Genomic DNA, 23256 nt, shown 5'->3' on the forward strand with positions numbered 1-23256 from the left:
ACTACAAGGACAATAAGGAAAAAGACTGCTAAAATCCAACACTGACAAGGACGTGAAGAAATGGGAATTCTATAAAAGGTTGCTGGGAGGGTAAGTCAGAACAACCTTTGTCAAAGGTAATGTGAAAGTCTCTATCATGTGGTACACCTACCTCACTCATAATCTCTCTGCTACTGGGTGAAAAATGAAGCTTTACAATAGTTTGGAAAATATACACTGTTCTAAAATCCTAATGTTTTAGAGAAGTTTTTATAAGGGGAAAACACAAAAACCATCAGAGGTCCATCTAAAGGAGGACACAGTGAAGAATGGCCTCACCTTAAATCCACGTGTTTGATATGGCTCATCCTGTTCAGCACCCCAAGGTTTAGGACTTCCAGGCGATTTCCTGCCATCACCACTTTATCTAACATAGTGAGTTTCTCATAAACCTCAGGAATTTGACTAAAGTTATTAAAGGAAATTCCCAGGGAAGAAAGCTGTTGCAGATTTCCCAATTCTTCCGGTAAAGTCATCAGAAAGTTGCCATCAAGACAGAGGGTTTGAAGACTGTAGTAAGAAAACAAGACTTTATGAAAGGTTTTAACTGGAATGGGTAGAACTAGAGGGATAGATTCTGACTTACATCACTAATTTATTATGAATCCAATAATGATAAAATATCCTATCTATAGAGACTCAATGACATACATAACTGCCATGGATGGTCCAACATCAAAAATCGTCAGAGCTTCTGCTGTTGAAACTGGGGGGCTAACTAGTCGCCCCTGCAAGCAAGTCACAGCTGCTGTCTAGAATCCTCATAATTACATGACTTACTTCACTGCCAGAGCTCATGTGACTACGTTCATTCCAAATGCCAGACAACCTCCTTATGCTGCAAATAAAAAATGAGTCTAGCAAAAGTCAGATACTTACTTTAGTAGACTGCCAACCTGACTCGGCAGGTCATGAAATCCGTTACAGGAGAGGTTGAGCTCAGTCAGGGTAGAAATCTCACATAACAATACAGGAAACAACCCAAGTTTATTATGGGACAAGTTCAGGCCCTTCAGCTGAGAAAATCTAAAAAGCAAACATAAAAATTACAGTACTGAATGAAAAAGTCATTTGTTTTAAATGTCCACTGTAGAAGTTGTTCCACAAATATTTACTGAGTACTCACTACATGCCAACCATCGTGCACAGCACAGAACACTGAGATGCCTAACCCCAGCTCTATACCGACAAGGAAATCAGGTCTAGGGCAATGGGAGTTCTTCTCTCTTCTCCTTAAAAAGGTGCAAAATCTTAAAAAGCTCATGCTGGTGTAAGTATTTTATACCTAGTCATACTGATAATGCTTGAAATCTCTTCCTTCATCGAATTTCTATATGCAATATAAAAAACCTTGTAACAATTCATCAACTCATGAACACAAGAAGAGCTAACAAAAATGCACATCAAATCCCATTATAAGCAACTTCTTTTTATATATTGAAATTATATCGGCTCAAATGTCACCTGAAATGAATGGGGCACTTAGAACTTACAACTATGTATGTGATATGGTGTTTTACTGCAATACAATCTAATAGAGAACATGAAAGAGTAATTTTTAGTGCTTCTGTTTTGTTCCTAGAAGTAAAAGTATCTATCCTGTCTTACGCAGAGACAGTGCCATCATACACTGGATCCATAGGAATCATGCTGGTAATTCTACTTAGGAGTATTATACTAATGATTATACTAGTGCAAGAGGGTAAGGCTGAGGTGGTGCTCTCCACGATGATGATCTGTATCATCTGCTTCTACACTGGAGTCACTGGTACCTCACTCTAATGCTCCTCTTTCAAATTTTCAACTTGTGATTTCCAATTGTCCTGACCTTGACTACTGATTGTTCCTTTGGCTTGGTGTCTTGACTTTAGAATTCCTAATCCAGCCCTCAAACTACATGAACCCTATTTTCATAGTGACTGAGAAGAAAATGCTAGAAACCCACTTCCTTAAAATTATAGCTTCTGTTGTTTTTACATACTAATATAATTAAAATTATTATCTCATTACTAGATGGAGGCTTGCATATACCTAAAAAGCTTTGTAAAACACATCATATGGGACAAAAATCACAGTGCTTTCTCAAAATTATTTTATAAATATTAGTTATTAAGTAAAATATGTAATTTCAATGTATATCTTTTTTAAAAAATTTTATTCATTTATTGAGAGCAAGCAAGAGAAAGCAAGAGTGGGGGAGGGGCAGAGGAAGAAGGAAAGGAACAAGCAGACTCCCCACTGAGCTCGGAACCCAACACAGGACTCAATCCCAGGACGCTGAGATCATGACCTGACCTGAAGTCAGACACTTAACCGACCGAGGCACACAGGTGCCCCACAATGTGTATTATCTTTTTAATCACCACTTAATTTGAATGCTTTAATTTCCAATTTCTCCCCTGCTCACAAGAAGCCCACACAATAACTTATACTAAATACTTATTCACTTCCATCCACTTTTTTTTTTTAAAGATTTTATTTATTTATTTGAGAGAGAGAATGAGAGAGAGAGAGTACATGAGAGGGGGGAAGGTCAGAGGGAGAAGCAGACTCCCCGCTGAGCAGTGAGTCCGATGCGGGACTCGATCCTGGGACTCCAGGATCATGACCTGAGCCGAAGGCAGTCGCTTAACCAACTGAGCCACCCAGGCGCCCTCCATCCACTTTTACAGTGTGGAGGTTTGGAAGGGGGAATATATTCTAACAAGGAAATTGGAAAAATATATGGGCCATAGTCCCTTAGGAGTGAAATGGCTCCTTCATCAGAAGAGAGAGGTTTCACAGCTGTCAAACAGCTTAGAAGCTAGCATTAGCAAGTACACAGGAAAGATAAAAGCCCCAACCTGGGAGTGGAATTCTTGAAATTAGGCCTATTTCCTTTAAGCTATTTAAGTTTGACACTTATGATTCAAAAACTTGCCATATACTCAATCTCCCAATTTACCCTGGCTTCAGATCATACATCACTGTCAGTGACTTATGTAACAAGATTATCCAGATCAATGGCAGCTCAACGTTGCCTCCATAATAGAACATTTGCATCTATCTTCTGTTTCACGGAGGAGAAAAGGGGGGTAAGAAAACTATGAATAAAAAATTTTACTTCCTCTTGGAAGGGGAAATTTTGGGGAGGGGAAATGGAGGGGAAATTTTCAAATATATATACAATGGTAAGCATGCTCACTTCCAGGTACGTAAGACTAAGATGGTGATCACGATTTGGTTTGAGTAAGTCAGTAGGGAAATCCATTCCCCACATACCTGTAAAGAGTGTCAAGGCCCCCAGGTCTTTCCAATTGCATGAAGTTGTGTCGCAAATTGAGGTAGGTGATATCTTGACTGTAGAAGAGATGCTCAGGAACCTCCTCAAGGCTGTAACAGGACAGGTCAACAGTGCTGATTCGCTGGGACACCACCTGAATGGGGTCAAGGAGAAGAGCCATCTGAGCTAGCACCAAATGTCTCTCACCCAGCAGAGGAAGGAATGACATTTACATAAAAAGGCGCTAACTTTAAAAATGCAAAGGAGAAAAAGGTAATGAGATCCAATTATTCACTTATAAAAACCAGTTCGTTTTTGCTTTTTCCTAAAACCATAAGCTGCTTGAAACATGCAACAGTGTAAGTTTTAAAGTATCTATAAGTTAAAAGTAAAAAAATACAAATCATAAAGATGGAAAGTTAACATTTCATGCAAGAAGTTGAGATGACTCAAAATAACCATAAAAACTCTGGCAGGCAGTGTGATATTGAAAGCCATGGCCTTTTGTATCTACATGGGCTCTGCTACTTACCAGTGCAGTTGCTTCATCTGTTGTGAGGATAAAATTAAATACCCCAGCACACAGCACACTCCTTAGTATGCACACGGTGCTCAAAAAATATTAACTTCTCTTTATAAGGTCAAAAGAATGGAATAGCTACTTAAAACTGAAACTAGTTTTATTCAGAAGAGATTTTATTACCACTACAATGTATGTACAGAAAATTCAATAAAACCAAAACAAGTTTATATTTCTATAATAGTATTGCTAATAAAAGAAATGTTGTGAAAATTGGTCTAAAAACCAAACTAAATGCCACGGAAAAGTCAGTCATGTTTTATGGCATCTCATTATACCAAAACAATCATTTATGCAACTGTTTAGCTCCACAAAGAAAAATGTGCTAAAATTCTGCAGATAGCTAGAAGAACAAGAGAATTCAGAAACTGCCACTTTTAGAGCACTTCATCTTTAAAGACTAAAAAAGCAGAAATTATGCTGAAAAGCTAATTATCCTCAGCATACAGGAACACAGGTCACATTCCATAATAAGTTCAAATTTAAAGTGGTTCATCACAGCCGTGCTAAATATATACAAGACCAAGAAGCACTAGGCTAGGAATTAGGGAACGGCACCATCTCTCACTGACTACAGTGGTTGAGGGAAAGTCATGTGAAGCTCATTGTGTCTTAATTCCTTTAAGGCCATAGTCTTCTCACAGAGATGGTATAAAGGCAAATGCACCTGCAAACACTTTTGAAAGCTTTCTGTATTACACAAATATAAATGATAAGTTAAGGACCTGCTGGAATTCCATTATTTCATGCATTATATACTTAGAGGGGCCTAAAGTAAGATGCATAAAAATTATAATTCACTCTCTTGGGAGCGAGTTCAGTCTCACACTACATTTCTCATGGGCTTTTACAGTCTTATCCCCACATCAGGACGTTCGACAGCTAATCACCTTGGATGCTTGTCGCTGCCATCTCTGGCACTCAGCCAACGTCTCAAAGCTGACATGATAGGTCTGAGCTTGGGCTCCAGCTGAGCTGAATGCAAGGGAGTGCTGCCGTCGCTTCACTTCTTCTACCTGAAGAGGAAGAGGGGAGAAAACCAGAATCAAGAAAAAAGATCCTTGTCAGAGAGCAAAGGACAATAACGAGACAACTCAATTTTCTAAAATAGGCAAAAGAAAGGGGCGCCTGGGTGGCTCAGTCGTTAAATGTCTGCCTTCAGCTCAGGTCATGATCCCAGGGTCCTGGGATCGAGCCCCGCATCGGGCTCCCTGCTCTGCAGGAAGCTTGCTTCTCCCTCTCCCACTCCCTCTGCTTGTGTTCCCTCTGTCAAATAAATAAATAAAATCTTCAAAAATAAAATAAAATAGGCAAAATATCTGAATAGACATTTCTCCAAATAAGATTGAAAAATGGCAGTCATGACATGAAATGATGTTCAAAATCGTTAGTTATTAGATACATACAAATCAAAACTGAAAGATACCACGTCACATCTGCTAGGATGACTAAAATTAAAAACAGAAAACAAATGTTGGATAACAAGTATTAGCAAGTTATGTGGAGAAACCGGATCCCTCATATGCTGCAGTGGGAACATAAAATGGCACGGCCACTTTGGAAAACAGTCTGGCAATTCCTCAAAAGGTTAAATGTAGAGTCACCATGTGACCCAGCAATTCCACTCCTAGATACAAACTCAAGAAAACATACATCCACAAAAACTTGTACGTGAATTAGAGCATTATTCCTAATAGCCCCAAAGGGGAAACAACCCAAAAGTCCATCCATCAACAGGTAAATATATAAACAAAATATGGTATATTCAAACAACAGAATATTATTTAGCCATCAACAGAAGATACTGATGCACACTACAACACATATGAACCTTGGAAAGATTATGTGAAGTGAAAGACAGTCACCAAGAACCGTATACGATATGATTCCATTTATATGAAATGTCCAGAGTCAGCAAATATGGGCAGAGAGAAAGTAGATGAGTAGGTTCCCAGGGCTGCGGAAGGAATGGGAGAGATGATGACTAAGGAGTGCAGCGTTCCTCTTCAGGGTCATGGAAGTATTCTAAAATTGATTGTGGTGATGGTCACAAAACTCTGTGAATATACCAAAAGCCACTAAATTGTACACTTTAAAGAGTCGAATTATAGTATATAAATATCTCAACAAAGCTGTTTAGAAAAAGCAAAAGGAATACTTTGTTGGAAGTATGTTGAAGGAATAGGACTCGGGGCATACTCATAAGTAAATCTATTTATTAATTCCTCTGTAGGTCACGACACAGGCTCAATTTGATAATTAAACATTTGTTGAATGAATACATTCCACTGTTCTGCGTGCTGGGGACAAGCAGGGGGAAAACAAAAAAGCCCCGCCCTCCGCGGAATTTGTATTTGAGAAGGGACAAACACTCTAACACCAAAACGGTGACATGATATAATAAATAATGAATAATATCAAGAAAGATAAAACAGGGAAAAAGCTTGGCGAATAGGGTGGGTGATCTGAATTATGAAAGGGCAGTCAGGAAAGGACTCACTGAGGTAACATGTGAGCAAAGACCCTAAGGGGGTCCAGGCGTGGAAACCTCCTGGGCGAGGAGCGTTCCATGCAGAGCAACAGCCAAGTACAAGTCGCTTCAATGCAAGGCTGCATGCTGTGTTTCAGAACAGGAGTCTCTAGACCCACGTGATTAGAGCCAAAGTCTCCACTCTACAGTTCCAATCCTTCCCACCTACACTGGGGCACAATGGAGGTAGCTGCCTGCCTGCAAAGGGTGCCCTGGCCTGGTTTTTGGACTCCTCTCCTTTCCTACTAAGCACTGGGCTAGATGCCATTTTTGACCCCCTCCAGGGCTGAAGTAGAAAGGGAGGAAGGACAGGAAACTTAAAAGTCCAAAGGTTCTTACTAGACAAGCAGAGACCTAATGTGACTTCATAGTCTCTGGGACTAGCAGATTTTAAAGAGATGCTTTTCCTCAATGGGTCCTTTTAAGGGTTCTTTTGGTTACCCCCCACTCCACCCCAAATAATGATGGCTTCTCACTTACAGATCCCTTGACCTGGCTAATGTATGCTCTTCCAGCACTGGACTACTCCCTCCTCAGACATGAAGGAATCCGGTGGTCCACTGACAGCCTGTCCTCAGGGAAGCCTATTTGCCCCTCAAGATGGCCCTGCTAGACAAGTTCTAAGAGAATCCACCCACTCATCCACCAATCTACCCACTGGTTTTTCCTCTCTCAACCCATCTGGATCACAAACTAACAAACCCAAGGAACACACAACGATCCCAATGCATGAGCTAGGCTCTCAGGCTACCTGGATGCTTTGGTTACAGACTCATCTCTGTCCTCAAGACTTCTTGGTCAGAAGGCAGGACACCAATCCACTATGCCCCCCTTACTGCAAGGGACCCATATCAAGCTCTCTTGAATCCTGTGGAAACCTCTTTCACTAGGCTTGAGGAAAAAGGCAGAAGCCATTCCCAGTTGGGGTGGCTGTAGGGATTCACAGCACAATAGCAGTTCTAGTCAAAACAATTCTCCCCCAAAATCCAACAACCCAATTCACATAGCTTTGATAAAGATGAAGTCTTTATAGTTACAGAACCACTTACATCTTTGTCTGACATCTCACTTTGATATGTCATAACTATTGAATCTTGGTGAGTCAGCCGGAAACTTCCAAATTATACTCGTAAATCATTAGATTTCTGGTGCCAAGTAAAGACTGAATCAAATGGCAAAAACACAAAATACTTTAAGCAAAAAAGAATCATATTAAAAAGATCCCAATAAGGGGCACCTGGGTGGCTCTGTCAGTCAAGCGTCTGCCTTCAGCTCAGGTAATGATCTCAGGGTCCTGGGATGGAGCCCTATATTGGGCTTTGTACTGAGTAGGGAGTCTGCTTGTCCTTCTCCCTCACCCTCTGCCTCTTACCCCGCTCATGCGTGCACACGCTCCCCCTCCCCCTCTCAAAGAAATAAAATCTTTAAGGAAAAAAAAAATCCCAATAAAATTAAATAATATTCATAACATTCAATTGTGATCTCAAAACAGGATCATTTTTTATTAGTAATAAATCACACAAATGAGTCAAAATAAAGGATCTTATTGAAATGAAGAACAGATATTAATGATTGTTTCAGAATAATCTTTTTTTAAAGATTTTACTTATTTTACAGAGAGAGAGCACACAAGCAGGGGGAGCAGCAGAGGGAGAGGGAAAAGCAGGCTCCCTGCTGAGCAGGGGAGCAGGACCTTGGGATCAAGACCTGAACTGAAGGCAGACGCTTAACCGAATGAGCCACCCTGGCGCCATGTTTTAGAATCAACTTAATATTTTACTATGGGGTATTTGACACAGAAAAATATACTCTTACAATGTCAAATACTGAGAAAGGTTTGTAAATCTGAGATTCTCTGCCTCTCCCTCTGCCCTTCCCCCACCCCCACGCTTGCTCACTCGCTCGCACACTTGCTTGCTCTCTCTCCTTCTAAAGTAAATAAATTAAAAAAAAATGTTTTTAAGATTCATCCTTATTTTGGTGTATATTAGCAGTTCATTCCTTTTTATTGTTCAGTAGTATTCCATTGTGTGGAATGTGCCTGCCACGTTTATTAATTCACAAGTAGTCAATGAACATTTGGGTTGTTTCTAGTTTTTGACAATTATGAATAAAGCTGCTATGAAAATTCACATAAGGTCTTTGTAAAGACAGATGTTCATTTCCCAATACCTAGGAGAAATGCTGGGTCATCTGTTATGCATATGTTTCAGTTTATAAGAAATGAAAAACTTGGGGCGCCTGTGTGGCTCAGTTGTTAAGCGTCTGCTTTCGGCTCAGGTCATGATCCCAGGGTCCTGGGATTGAGCCCCACATGGGGCTCCCTACTCGGCAGGAAGCCTGCTTCTCCCTCTCCCACTCCGCCTGCTTGTGTTCCTGCTCTCACTATCTCTCTCTGTCAAATTAAATAAAATCTTAAAAAAAAATGAAAAACTGTTTTCCAAAATGACTGTACTTCCACCAATGATGTGAAAGCATTCCAGTTGCTCCTCATCTTTGCTAAATTTGGTACTCAGCAGTCTTTTGATTTTAGTCATCCTAGTGGTATGCAGAATCTGTCTGTGATATTGATTTGCATTTCCCTAATGACTCATGATGGTGAGAATCGTCCTATGTACTTATTTGCCATCTGTAGATCTTCACTGGTAAAGGATCTGCTCAACTCCTCCGCCTAGTTTTTACTAGGTTATCTGTCTTTCTCTCACTGTGTTGTAAAACTTCTTAATATATTCTGGAGACAAGTCCCTTGCTGCAGATAAACTTTCATAAAAATGTTCTGTATGATGTTAAGATAACCACACCATTTTCTTTTGGTTCCTATTTGACTAGCACGATTTTCCCACCATTTCACATTCAACCTTCTAAGTGCTGGGTATGTCTCTCATAAACAGCAACTACTGGCAGCGCCTGGGTGGCTCAGTCGGTTAAGTGTCTGCTTTCAGCTCAGGTCATAACCCCAGGGTCCTGGGATCAGGCCCCACGTTGAGCTCCCTGCTCAGCAGGGAGCCTGCTTGTCCCTCTCTCCCTGCCCCTCCCCCTGCTCATGCTCTTTCTAATAAATAAATAAAATCTTAAAAAATAAAACAGCAAGTACTGGGATTTTAAATGACAACTTACATCACAATTATGATTACTGATATATTTCTGTGTCTGTCACTATAATTTGTGATAATTTACCATGCAATCATTTTGTTCCTTTCTCTCCACTCTTTTCCTGCCTTCTTTTAGTGTTACAGAATGTTTCACATTTTCTTTTCCCGCTCTACTTTTAGTAGCTATCCTTAAAATTTTTACATTCACACTTAAGGTTTTTTCCTAATCCAGTTAAAAGTTATTTGGTATTTCTATTCTCTAATTCCAAGACTATATCACACGTTACTTATTGAACATACCACTACATCTTAAGTATCATTTTGAGCTTTAAGAGTTTCTATTTAAAATATTAAAAAAATTTAAACTTTTTACAATCAATATTAACTTTACCATCATATTTATCAATGTCTGCACTCATCATTGTTTCTTATTTCTTACAACTTCCCTTTGAATTTCCTTTCCTGTGTTGCATTCTTTTCTCTTTTTCTTTTTTTGGGGGGTAGGGGGTATCATTTTCTTTTAACCTATTTTCTTCATTCTGTCCTTCAGCCTCCAAGATCAGAACCAAGTCTCACATCAGTAAGTGGTAGGTTCCTGCCCCCTGGTTGATACTGGAGTATGCACATTCATTCAGTGGGGACTTGTTCACTTCCTCGTCACAGGCCACATAACTGGTTCCTTCCACCTTTTTAGGACCACAGCGAGAACAAGACTTGGTTCCAGTCAGTGGTTAACAGCTGTTTTGGGCTGGTTCGGCTTTTTTTTCTTTCCAGCTTTCCTTCAGGAGCAGAGTACCCCTCATCTCCTGCTTCAAGGAATAAGCCTGGGACAGGTTCTTCTCATGAGCAGAGGACTTTTAAACCCAAATACTTACAGGAGCTGAACTCCTGGGCTGCCACGACCTTTCAGGCGCAGAACCCAGCAGGCCCTCAGATTCAGACCTGCTCACCACATATATTTCTAGTCTACATTCCATAGCCCAGCTATGTCTTTTTATATATTTACCTTTCAAATATATCTATTTTATCGATATTGCTGTGCATCTGGACCAGATTGGACATCTCAAAGCATGAATTCACTAAGTCATTTTGTCTGGAAGTTCTCTAAAATTCCAACTGTTTTACTGATATTCAAGATGGAAAATAAACAAAATGATGTATAGCTTCATATAAATATTAACATATCTGTTTCCAGTCATTTGTCAGTCTGTTTGACAGACTTGCAACTGAACTCCCTGCCTAGGATGGGGAATTTTCTAGCACAGACCAGAAATGGTATGCCTCCACCCCCTTGCTGCTGGAGAGGAGCTTGTGACCACCCCCGACTCTGAATTTTAGTCAAATGGGGAAAAAGGAGAAACTGGAAAGAATCTGTTTTGGGGATGGATGTGGCAGGAGGCTGCAAGTGGCAGCATTCTCTGTCTACTCGGGTGTTATGGGTGCCTAGCAGTGGAGACCAGGGTACCATCAACAAATGGGTGCTGCAGCAGAATTTGGGGTATGGACAGGCTTTAGGCCTCCCGGAGAACCTGTGATGTAAATAAACGTGTTTTATGCTTAAATCAGTCTGAGTAAGGTGGGGTGCTTGGGTGGTCTGGTCAGTTAAGTGCATGACTCAGTTTCAGCTCAAGTCATGATTTCATGGGTCCTGAGGTTATGAGATCATGAGATTGTTTGACTGAGCCCAGCGTTGGGTTCCAAGCTCAGCAGGGAGTGTGCTGTTCTTCTCCCCCTCCCTCTGCCCCTGCCTCCGCTTGCACACTCTCTCTCTCTCAAATAAATAATCTTTAAAAAATTATCCTTTAAAAAATTAAAGATTAATAAATAATCTTTAAAAAATAACCATTTCTTCTGGTTAAACCTAAGAACTCTAAAAAACAAACTTTGTAATACAATCTTTAATAATGCTCATATTGACTTCTTTAAAAAAGATGTGGGGAAAGTGCTGAAAAGTAAATGTGATTTATTTTTTTTTAAGATTTATTTATTTATTTATTTGAGAGAGAGACACACACACACAGCGAGAGAGGGAACACAAGCAAGGGGAGTGGGAGAGGGAGAAGCAGGTTCCTGCTGAGCAGGGAGCCCGAAGCGGGTCTTGATCCCAGGACCCTGGGATCATGACCTGAGCTGAAGGCAGACGCTTAACAACTGAGACACCCAGGCACTCCTGTAAAAGGGATTTTAATTAAGAAGATCAAACAAATGAAGAATAATTCATTTTTATGAGTCTTACCTTTCCCCCAACCAGAGGCAAAATGTGCATCTTTCCAGTCTGACAATCTTTCACTGAGGAAACGATGAGGCAGGTGCCACAGAGAACAACTAGGCGTTCAGCCCACTTATGCAGCTGGGTCTTCCCCTTGCGTACATTATAGATGCCAGATAGAAGGATTCGATCCAGATGATCCATCTGGCATGGTTTTTCTAAAAGAAAACAGAACTTCAGAAGTCACCATTCAAGTATATGAGACTCTTGTAAGGAAAAAGAAAGTATTGTGTGTCAACATTCAACTACCTTGTTTATAGATTTAAGTTACCAAGCAATGTAAGTATCACAAAATAAGATCTCAGTTCTAAAATGTTATTCATCACTCTAGTTATACAATGGGAGTACTGTGGATTTTGGGCCAGGGAGCAAGATTTTATTTTGGATGCCATTGTCAATTCTTCTTCTAACACAGTCCTATTTCCCATTTACACAGAGAAAGGCAATCTGGTAAGTCATTAAGATCATAGACTTGGGGCCCAGACATGCACACCTGAGTTTGAATCCTAGTTCTGCCACTTACTTTGTTTCTTTGAAATACTTAATATAATCACTGAGGCTGACTTTCCTCATTTATACAGTTTGGATCTTAATACTACTTATCTTTAGGGTTTTCTTATGAAAAAATTTGGATAATTCATGTAAAGTACTGAGCATAGTTTTAGGTAACAAAAGAAGTACTGAATAAATGACAGCCACTATTGTGATTAGTCTACTCTAGAAGGAAGAAATTAATAAGTATGGGAGCACTCTAGTTCTGTACACATTACTCCATTTTCCTGTTCCTTGTGAGGAAAAGCTTATGGCTGATACTTCAATCAACTATCCCAATCATGGTGGCAGAAGCTCATATGTGTACAAGAGTTTCTTTTTTTTGTACCCTCCCTCCCCATTAGAATCTTTTTAAAGCTGAGATATAGTGCACAAACAGCACATTATGACAGAAGACAGCTTCTTGATCAAAGCACAGTGAAAACCAGACTAACTCTACCCAGAAATGACAGGAGTAGCACTAGTATGAGGCGGTGCAAACAGCAAGAAACTGGGAAGAGAGAAAATTGCATCGTATTTGATATTATTACAGGACTGATTATGGAACCTGGGCACCGCGTTGCCCTTTTAACTATGTGTTTCCTATATATGATCTGAGGAAACAGGTTAGATCACTTCAAAGCTTTAAAACTTGGCATGTGAACACTAGCTCTATGGGAGAGCCATCTCTCCTTCTATTTGAGGCCAATCCTTTCATCTATATTCCAAATTCCACCTTTCTCAGGGAGTTTGGTTCTTCTCTCTTCTCGCTCTTCAACTCCACCCTCCTTGTTGTTCCTGTCAAAGCTACCAGAGCGTTCGTGTTTTCTCCCATGCCCTCTCAGTCTCAACTGTGGAATTTCTTTAGTTCAGTGACTCGCTGAAGAGAATGCCCAAGACTTATTATGTGAGACTTGTGTGTGCCCAAGACTTACTATGATGAAGCAGGGCTTCATCCCAGGACACTGAGATCATGATCTGAGCAAAAATTAAGAGTCAGTTTAAAATGTGGGACGCTGACACCCACCCACACAGTAGGTCTAATCCACAGGGCCTGGGATGGAACACAGGGAAATGTATTTTTAACAACTATTCCAGGTAGTTTAAATGCAGATGGTCCACAAACCCCTATATTTTAAAAAATTTTAAGTTTACCCTTTTGAGGCTCTTTTGTTCTCATTTGTGCCTCTATATTAGCTATCTCCCTGTTACCTCACCTCCTATTTACTCAATTTTCTTCAATCTGGCTTCCAGCCACCAAACTGCCCTATTCTTTGATGATAATGGCCCTCAGATTTCTATCTCCTGCCCCAATCTTCCCTTGGTTCTAATCTCATATACCTAATTGTCTGCTAGACATGTCCAAGGGATGTCCCCATCCACCTCAAATTTCCAGTATCAGACTAGAAAGAAACTATCTTTATTTGCAAACTATAGGATCTTGTATGTAGAAAATCCTAAGTGAGCCACAAAAAAGACAATTTTAACCAATAAATGAGTTCAGCAAAGTTGCAGGATACAAGTTTGTGGTTTGTTTGCTTTTTTACTATATTTAGGATTTATTTATTTTGTGGGTGCCTGGGTGGCTCAGTTGGCTAAGCGTCTGCCTTCAGCTCAGGTCATGATCCCAGGGTTCTGGGATGGAGCTCCGCATCAGTCTCCCTGCTCAGCAGGGGGTCTGCTTCTCCTTCTCCCTCTGCCTCCCCCCTCCCATGCTCTTGTCTCTGTCTCTCTTTCAAATAAATAAATTCTTTAAAAAAAATAAAGACTTATTTTTATTTGAGAGAGAGAGCGAGAGAAAACACGCAAGTGGGGGAAGGGAAGGACAGAGGGAAAGAAATCCTCAAGCCGACTCCCTGCTGAGCACAGAGCCCATTGCAGGGCTTCATTCCAGGACACTGAGATCATGACCTGAGCAGAAATCAAGAGTCGGATGCTTAACCAACTGAGCCACCCAGCCGCCCCAGATAGAAAAATTTTTAAAAAATCAACTGTATTTCCATGCATAAGGAATAAACAATTCAAAATAAAATTAAGAAACTTACTGCATCTAAGATAGCATCAAAAAGAATAAAATGAAAAGAGTACAGTGAAAACTACAAAACATAGTTGAAAGAAGTTACAGACCTAAATAAATGGACAACATCCAGGGTTCGTGGGTTAAAAGATTTAATATTGTTAAGATGGCAAAACTCCCTAAATTGATCTACAGCAATGTATTCCCTATCAAAATTCCAGCTGCTTTTGCGGCAAAACTGACAAACTGATCCTAAAATTCATATAGAAAAGTACAGTAGACTCAGAATAGACAAAACAAACTTAAAAAGAACAAAACTGAAATTCCCCAATTTCAAAACTTAACTATAAAGTATGGAGTTGGCATATAGTTTTCAATTAGCAATAATGGCACCTCGGATAAACCTCACTGGCTATGATACCGCCACTGCACAAAGCTTGGAGTTGGCATATAAGGTACTTGGGGCATCTGGCTGGCTCAGTTGGTACAGCATCTGATTCTTGATCTTGTGGTCATGAGTTCGAGCCCCACATTGGGTGAAGAGATTACTTAAAAAAAAAAAAAGTACAGTACTGATGTAAGAATAGACATAGAGCAATGGAACAGAATTCAGAAATAAACCCCTACATTTATGGACAATTGATTTTTGAGCAGGGTGCCAAGATACTCACTGGGGAAAGAAGAGTCTTGTCAACAAATGGTGCTGAACAGCTGGATAGCCAAAGGCAAAAGAATAAAGTCAGATCCCTAACCTCATACCATATACAAAAATTAATTCAAAATGGATTGCAGACCTAAATGTAAGCACTAAAACTATAAAACTCTGAGAAGAAAACACTGGAATAAATTTTGTGGTCTTAAGTTAGGCAAAGATTTCTTAGGTATCAACACAAAAAGTAAAAGTGACATGGGGCACCTGGGTGGCTCAGTCGGTGAAGCGTCTGCCTTCGGCTCAGGTCATGATCCCAGGGCCCTGGGATCGCATCCAGAATTGGACTCCCTGCTCAGTGGGAGTCCCTGCTTCTCCCTCTGCCCACCCCCCCGCCCCCTGCTCATGTTCTCTCTCTCAAGTAAATAAAAACTTTTTAAAAAATAAAGTGACAAAGAAGAAAATATAGAAAAATGGACTTCATCAAAAATAAAAACTTGTTGTGTTTCAACAGATACCATCAAGAAAGTAAAACGATGACTCACAAAATAGAGAATATTTGCAAATCATATACATAATGAGAGTTGTATCCAGAATAAAGAACTGTTATAATTCAGCAATAAAGACAAATAGCACAATTAAAAAATGGGCACAGAGGGCGCCTGGGTGGTTCAGTTGGTTGGGCGACTGCCTTCGGCTCAGGTCATGATCCTGGAGTCCCGGGATCAAGTCCCGCATCGGGCCCCCTGCTCGGCAGGGAGTCTGCTTCTCCCTCTGACCCTCCTCCCTCTCATGCTCTCTCTCATTCTCTCTCTCTCGCAAAATAAATAAATTAATTAATTAATTAAATAAAATAAATAAAAAAATTAAAAATGGGCACAGAATTTGAATAGATATTATTTCACAGAAGATATATAAAAGGCCAACAAGCACATGAAAAGATGCTCAATCTCATTAGTTACTAGCAAGATGCAAATCAAAACCACAATGAGATACCAGTTCACATCCCCTAGGATGACTATAATCGAAAACGACAAACACTAATAAGCAATGGCAAAGACGTAAACAAACACTGCTGGTGCAACTATAAAATGGTGCAGTCACTTTGGAAAACAGTCTGGTAGTTCCTCAAAAGTTTAAACATAGACCCACCAGATGATCCAGCAATTCCACTCCTACATCTATCTCCAAGAGAAATGAAAACGCATGTCCACACAAAAACTTATACACAAATGTTTGTTCATAGTAGCATTACTCATCATAGCCAAAAAGCAGAAACAACCAAAATGCCCATCAAATGAGGAATGCATAAGCAAAAGGTGGCATTATCTATACAATGGAACACTGTTTGGAGATAAAAAGAAATGAAGTACTGATACCTACTACAACCTGGATGAGCCTTGAAAACATTATGCCACATATAAGAAGCCATCCACAAAAAGCCACGTGTATATGATCCCACTTACATGAACTGTTCAGAATAGGCAAATCCATAAAGACAGAAAGCAGATTTGTGGTTGCCAGGTGCTGTGGGAGTGTGGAATGGAGAATGATATTAATGGATATGGGGTCTTTTTTTATGGTGATGAAAATATTCTAAAATTAGACTGTGGTGATGGCTGCATAACTCTCTGCACATACTAGAAAGCACTGAATTGTACACTTTTAAAGGGTGAATGTTATGGGATATGAATTATATCTCAATAAAACTGTTATTTTTTTAATCTCATTATTCTCTCCAAACATGCCAATGGCTTCTATATTCCCCACACTGGTTAACAGTATCGCCTACTACAAAGTTGGCTAAATTATGTAAAAATGGGACTTCGTAATAGTTATCATGTTTTCAAACTGCCTAACAGTCTTTTTAAAAGTTTACATGAAACAGATGTTATATCAATTGATATACACTTCTCTGAGTCTCTTCTTTCTTGGCCTTATTTCTTTGTATTTTATTACAGAGAAAACTCCTAAATCTATCCACCACCACTCTCAGAAGGGAATATTCAACTGTGCTTTGGATAAGTTATATATGAAATAACATGCTGTCTTATTAATTTTGGAGTGTTTGCTAGACATCCAGTCTCTGATCTTCTTAAAGTGATACCAAAAAAAAAAACCAAACAAAACAGAATTAGGGGCGCCTGGGTGGCTCAGTCGGTTGAGTGTCCAACTGTTGATTTCAGCTCAAGTCTTGATCTTAGGGTCGTGAGTTCAAGCCCCACATTGGGCTCCATGCTGGGTGTAGAGACTACTTAAAAAACAAAAAACAAAAAAATGAGAATGAGAAAGTTCTAAGTATTCAGAAAGTGTAACAGTTCTAACTAAAAAATAGTTTTACAATCTCAAAAGCCAAGGTTCTAAGTGGAAAATTAGGGATGATTTTAATTTCCTTATATTTATACATCCAAATGTTCTATAAAGAAAATGGAATGTTTTTATAATTTAAAAAAGTTGCTAAAAAAACAATCAAGGGCATCCCTGTAGCAATGAGTTCCTCTACTGCCCAGAATAAAATCTCTAAATATCTTTCATTAAAATGAACCAGAAGTCCTTAGAAAAAGAGTCTATTCCTGGTCTGAGTCAGACAAAAAGAGGAGCTTAGTACATCTTGTTGTGCCAGAACTTAATGGAAAATCCAGAATGCTATCAAAAATTCCTGGGGTCACGATGGAAGGACAGAAGCCAATGTAAAGAGCTCCCACTAGCTGAGATGGAACAAACTGAGCAACAAAAAGAGTAACGGCTGTAATGAGTCAAAACAAATATACACAAGCCCGTGAGCTCACAATGACAGACAAAAAGAATCATACAGACTGTGAATATAAATTGAAAGACATAACAATAGAGCTTCTAGAAAAGGTAAATTTAGACTGTTCAATTGGACTATATTAAAATGAAGTAATCAAAACACACCATTAAGGTTCTGGTTCTGAGTAAGATGGAGAAAGTGCACTCCACCTTGTCTCTGCCACTAAATGCACCTATAAGACCTGGATAGAATGCATGGAGCAGCTATACAAGGATGCTGAAAAGTAAACAGTAGCAGGCAGATTAGGGAAGAACACAATCTGAAATACCACCCAAGCCGTGGCAAGTTTCTCACTGTTTCCTCTTGTGACATCTCCCAGCCCAGGACTTGAGAAAGCCCAAGATCTGTGTGGACAGAGAGCTCTAGGAAAAGCCCTCAAGTTTGATCTTGAGGAGTAGAAAAGGGGTCTCCTAACACTCAGAGAGAGTGGGAGAAATTCCTCATTCCTCCCCCTCTTTTCTTCATTTTCTTAAGTTCTAGCCCCCAGGAGTAGGGACACGGGCACCTAAAACTCTGAGGGGTGTGACTTCCTTCTCTGATTGGAAGATCTGCAATCCCAAGAGAGCGGGGTGAAAACCTGTTGAATTTTTGGTCTCCCCCTCCCACTGGGAGCCTTGCAGTGTGGATGTCCTTGCGGGAAGTGCCCAACAGGGCAGGTTAAGTAAAGCCCCAAGAAATCGCAAAGAGGAAGGAGCTCTGGAAAATGACCTCTCAAGAGCTGTCTATGAACTCCTGGGCTCACCCTTGAGGTATACAAATGTGGATGTGACCCCAAGCAGCAGGCCAAAAATTCTGAAAACTGAACTAAGGGATAGAGCCAAAGGAAGAGAAGAAACAGCACAATGTTGAAAAATGATTTGAAGAAATAGGGGAAAACTCTCAAGTGAAAGATATAAATTTATGAATTCAAAAGTTCAGTGAACCCCAAACAGGATAAACCCAATGAAATTCTAGCCCAGATACTATATAATCAAAGTGCTGAAAATTAAAGACAAAGTCTTGAGAGAAGCCAGAGAAAATGGAAGCATTATTTATACCAGAACAACAATTCAAATGACAGCATGAAGGGTGTGCAGGAGCTCTCTGTACTATCCTTCCAACTGCTCTGAAAATCTAAAGTTAGTTCCAAATAAAAAGTTAAACCAATAAATATTGGCTGATATGTAAGGAGGTGAAAATTAAATATTTACTTACATTTAAAGAACAAAATAGGAAACCTCACAACAAATTTCAAACTTGCAATAGGCTCTCATACAACACAAAAACTTCTATTTGAAGTATTTCACTAGAAAACTTGGCAAAGCAGTGGTGGCTAAAGTAATTCCACCATCTGGTTTCATGATCCCAAACAAATCTTCTTACATCTTCAGGCCTTAGTTTCCTGAGTTTAAGACCAAGGAGTTGGATTAGATGTTCTCATTTTATGGATTCCTCATACTTCTCTAAATTCTCTCTCCAGCAACTAAATGGAGTATGTTAGAAGTTAAAAGGATGAGATTTAGAAGCAGACAGATTTATCTGCTTCCTGGCTCTGCCCTTTGACTGGGGCATATTACAGCCTCTCGGGAATAATAACATCCATCTAGAGGGTTGTAAGGATTACATGAGACAAGGTATACAGAGTGCTCAGCACTTGAGAAAGCGGTCGGCATAGAGTAAGGGTATAAAGCAAAGTTAGTTATTATAATGAAAATTCTGCCTGCCTTAAGCCTCCTTTCCCTACATACAAGAATTCTTTTCGAGGTATCATAACAACTTCCACAGCTTTAACATCCCCATGTACCCTACTCCCAGATCTGTATGTCCTAAGCTCTAGTTCCACATTTCCAACTACCTGTCAGACATCTCACCACCACTTAAAATGAAACATTCCCAAAACCAAGTCATCACCAACCCCATGAACCAGCTCCTTCTCCCAACTCAAGTCCTGACATTCTCCTGAAGTAACCCCGGCTTAAAACCTCAGTGTCAGCTTCAACTCTCAGGTTCTCTTCCTCAACTCCCCTTTTCAATCAGCCATCAACTCTTACCGATTATCCCTTCAAAATGTCTCTGATATGAATAATTCCTTCCCATTCTCCACTCCAGACCCCTATTGATTCACACCTGAATTATTATCCACACTGGTGCCAGATTCACCTTCTCTGGCTCACTTGGATCCTCTCACTTCCTGCTGTGATCTGCCAAATGAAGACGAAACTCTTGATACTGCCCTCGACGCCCAGAACAATCTGGACTCAAATTATCTGTGATTCACAGGACAAACACTGAAGGGTCTAATCTCCCATCCCATGTCCTCCTTTTCCTTTCTGCGTAATGAAATTCTGTCAATTTTTAGAGACCAACTCAAATACTACTTCTTCACAAAGGCTTCTCTGATTCCAGAGGTCTCCCTGATTTTTCAGAGAACAGTGATAAGGTACTTCCTACCAGCTATCAAAATATGTCATACTAGTTTATTAATTAAAATAATTTTGGTATTAGCATGAGACAAATTGGTCAACTGGTCAATGTAACAGGATAGAGTCCAAAAATAGAACAATGTATAAGAACTTAAGAATAATAATGATGATATTTCAAATCAGTAGGAAAAGGATGATCTATTCCGTAAATGTTGTTGGGACAGAAGGCTATCTACCTATAGAGAAAAAGTAAAGTTAGATCCCTATCTTATGCATATTTTAAAAATATAGAAGTACTGAAAATACAGAATACCTTTATGACCTAGGATAAGGAATATAAATGCATTAAAGGAAAAGACTCATCAAATCTGACTAAATAAAACTTCTGCACAATAAAAAACAATAAAATTTAAGGACAAGTTACAGGCTGAGAAAAAATTTTGTTACAAATATAGTATGCAAAGGATGTATACTTAGAATATATACATAAGTCCTTTAGATCAATATGAAAAAAAGACAAAAATATGCACAGAAATATCAATGGGTTATTCAAAGAAGAAGAAATCCAAAGATCCAATGAAAATATGAAGCAATATTCAACCATACTAGTACTCAGGGAAACAAAAATTAAAACAAGGAAACCATCGTATTAAAGAGGGCACGTCCTGCGTGGAGCACTGGGCGTTATGCACAAACAATGAATCATGGAACACTACATCAAAAACTAATGATGTAATGTATGGTGACTAACATAACAAAAAAAAATTAAAAAAAAAAACAAAGAAACTATAATTTTATTTATCAGATTAGTAAAAATTTCAAATGCTAATAATATTAAAAAATGAAATTGTGGGCCAAGAGGTATTTTAATATATTGATGGGATATATATTTATTCTGCAGTAGTATTAATATTTTAAATGCAAATATTCTACAACCCATTAATTTCATGTTTAGAGATCTACTCTGAGGAAACACAGGGGCACAAAGAGGAAATTTTACTATAATGCTGTTTGCAATAGTCAAAACTGGAAATACTGTAAATGTCTATCACTAGCGAAATGGTTACATAAATTATAATACACACATGATATTCAATATAATGCAACTTAGGGGAATGCACATAGAAGATAACTAAGGAAAGGGCTCCAGAACATATGGTTGAGTGAAAAAGCATGAAGACCATAGTAAATAATACCATTTATATAAACAAAATATATTTCTACAAATACATATTAGATATGAATATAAGTTAGAAAATTCTGAATAGATATACACCAAGTCGATAGCAGCGAATGGACCTGGCAGGTGATCGTAAGAGACTGAAATACTATAGATAATGAGACTGTATCCACATCTTACTTGTGTAATTAAAACTAGTTTTTACAAAGGAAAAATATATGGACACAATGACTATAAATGTGAAATATGCATATAAAGTATGACTAAGACATGCACAATCATAAATGTAATTGTATAAGGGTGGTGGAATAGTTTTTTTTGGGTTTTGTTTTTTTTTTAAAGATTTGAGAGAGAGAGAGCGAGCGAGCGTGCGTGCATGTTGGGGGAGGGGCACAGGGAGAGAATCTCAAGCAGACTCCCTGCTAAGCACAGAGCGTGACTTGGGGTTCCATCTCAGGACCCATGAGCCCATGACTTGAGCTGAAACCAAGAGTCAGACACTTAACCAGCTGAGCAACCCAGGCACCCTGGAATGTTTTTAAATATATTACTCCTACAGTTTAACAATAAAGTTTAAAATATGCAAGTTAACATGAAAGTATTTTTTGAAAATCGGGACAAAGATGAACTTTTTAAGATTTTATTTATTTGACAGAGAGAGATAGAGAGAGAGAGCACAAGCAGGGGGAGCAGCAGGCAGAGGGAGAGGAAGAAGCCGGCTCCCCGCTGAACAGAGAGCCCAACGTGGGGGTGGATCCCAGGACCCTGGGATCATGATCTGATCTGAAGGCAGACGCTTAACCAATTGAGCCACCCAGGTGCCCTGGGACAAAGATTAACTTTAACAATAATACCTGATGTTGGCAAAGGTACAAGGAAATGAGCATTCTCAAATGCTGTTGATGAAAGCATACATTGGTATCGCCTGGGCAATTTAGGAATATTTTGTCAAAATTTAAAATATATATATAGGTATTGACTCAAAAATCCTATTTGTAGGAATCATGTCCTTGTCCCTCCACCCTAGAGATCAGCCACTCTCCTGACTTTTATTATAATAATCATTCCCTTGCTTTCTTTATATTTTTGCCACTTATGTATGCATCCTAGATCAGTGATAGCAGGTTAAACTACTGCAACATAAAGAACATATGGCTCAAACACAACAGAAATTTAATTTTCTGTTAGGGTAGACCCTGTGGGTTTCCAGAGGTCAACACTATCAAGAAACTCAGGCTGATGGCAGCTCTGCCATTTTCAACACATGACTTCCAATACTGCTCTGAGCCCACGGAAGAAGACAAGGGCACTAACCAGGTGCAGAGGGACACTGGGGTGGCTCAGTCGGTTAAGTGTCTGCCTTCAGCTCAGGTCATGATCCCAGGGTCCAGGGATCGAGCCCCATGTCGATCCCTAAGCAGGGAGCTGCTTCTCCCTCTGCCTGTTCTCTCTCTGACAAATAAATAAATAAAATCCTAAAAAAAAAGGAACTAGGTGCAGAAGTGGTACAACAATTCCACTCCATATCAGGGAAGAAAATTATGTCACGTGTGCAAACCTAACCTCAAAAAAGGCTGGGAAATAACCTGTACCTGGGCAGTCATGCGTCAACTATAACTCTATTATTATGGAAGGAAAGAACAGATTTTGACGGACAGATAGCAATACTGCCACACATCTCTAAACAGTACGGCTGAATTTTGCCTGGTTTTGAACTTTAAATGAATGGAAACATACTATGTGATCCTTTTGTACCTGGCTTCATTTGTTTTGCTTATGCTCTTTGGAAAAAACTGTCTTAAACAATGTGTGCACAGAATATGGTAGAGGGGAGCCTGGGTGGCTCAGTCAGTTGACATCCAGCTCTTGATTTCGGCTCAGGTCATGATCTCA

The 23256-nt window shown here is 39.5% G+C and overlaps 2 protein-coding genes and 1 pseudogene across 3 annotated transcripts in view; 1 reads left to right on the top strand and 2 right to left on the bottom strand.

The window, feature by feature from the left end:
* The window catches only part of CHST4 (carbohydrate sulfotransferase 4), a 330552-nt gene that overhangs the window by 119235 nt on the left and 188061 nt on the right, over positions 1-23256 (top strand). The gene's annotated exons all lie outside the window — the stretch shown is intronic.
* PHLPP2 (PH domain and leucine rich repeat protein phosphatase 2) overlaps positions 1-23256 on the bottom strand; it is a 76819-nt gene that overhangs the window by 27944 nt on the left and 25619 nt on the right. The window contains exons 4-8 of the mRNA XM_025888752.2: positions 11740-11930; positions 4772-4897; positions 3301-3455; positions 919-1065; positions 319-549 (exon numbers count right to left, since the gene is read on the bottom strand). Of these exons, the coding sequence (XP_025744537.1) occupies positions 319-549; positions 919-1065; positions 3301-3455; positions 4772-4897; positions 11740-11930 (850 nt within the window). The remainder of the gene's footprint in view (positions 1-318; positions 550-918; positions 1066-3300; positions 3456-4771; positions 4898-11739; positions 11931-23256) is intronic.
* On the bottom strand, positions 14639-14758 carry LOC112837028 (U4 spliceosomal RNA; annotated as a pseudogene).

Source organism: Callorhinus ursinus, unplaced genomic scaffold (assembly GCF_003265705.2).
Source record: "Callorhinus ursinus isolate GAN/ISIS: 27379988/994484 unplaced genomic scaffold, GSC_fseal_2.0 scaffold37, whole genome shotgun sequence".
NCBI lineage: Eukaryota > Metazoa > Chordata > Mammalia > Carnivora > Otariidae > Callorhinus > Callorhinus ursinus.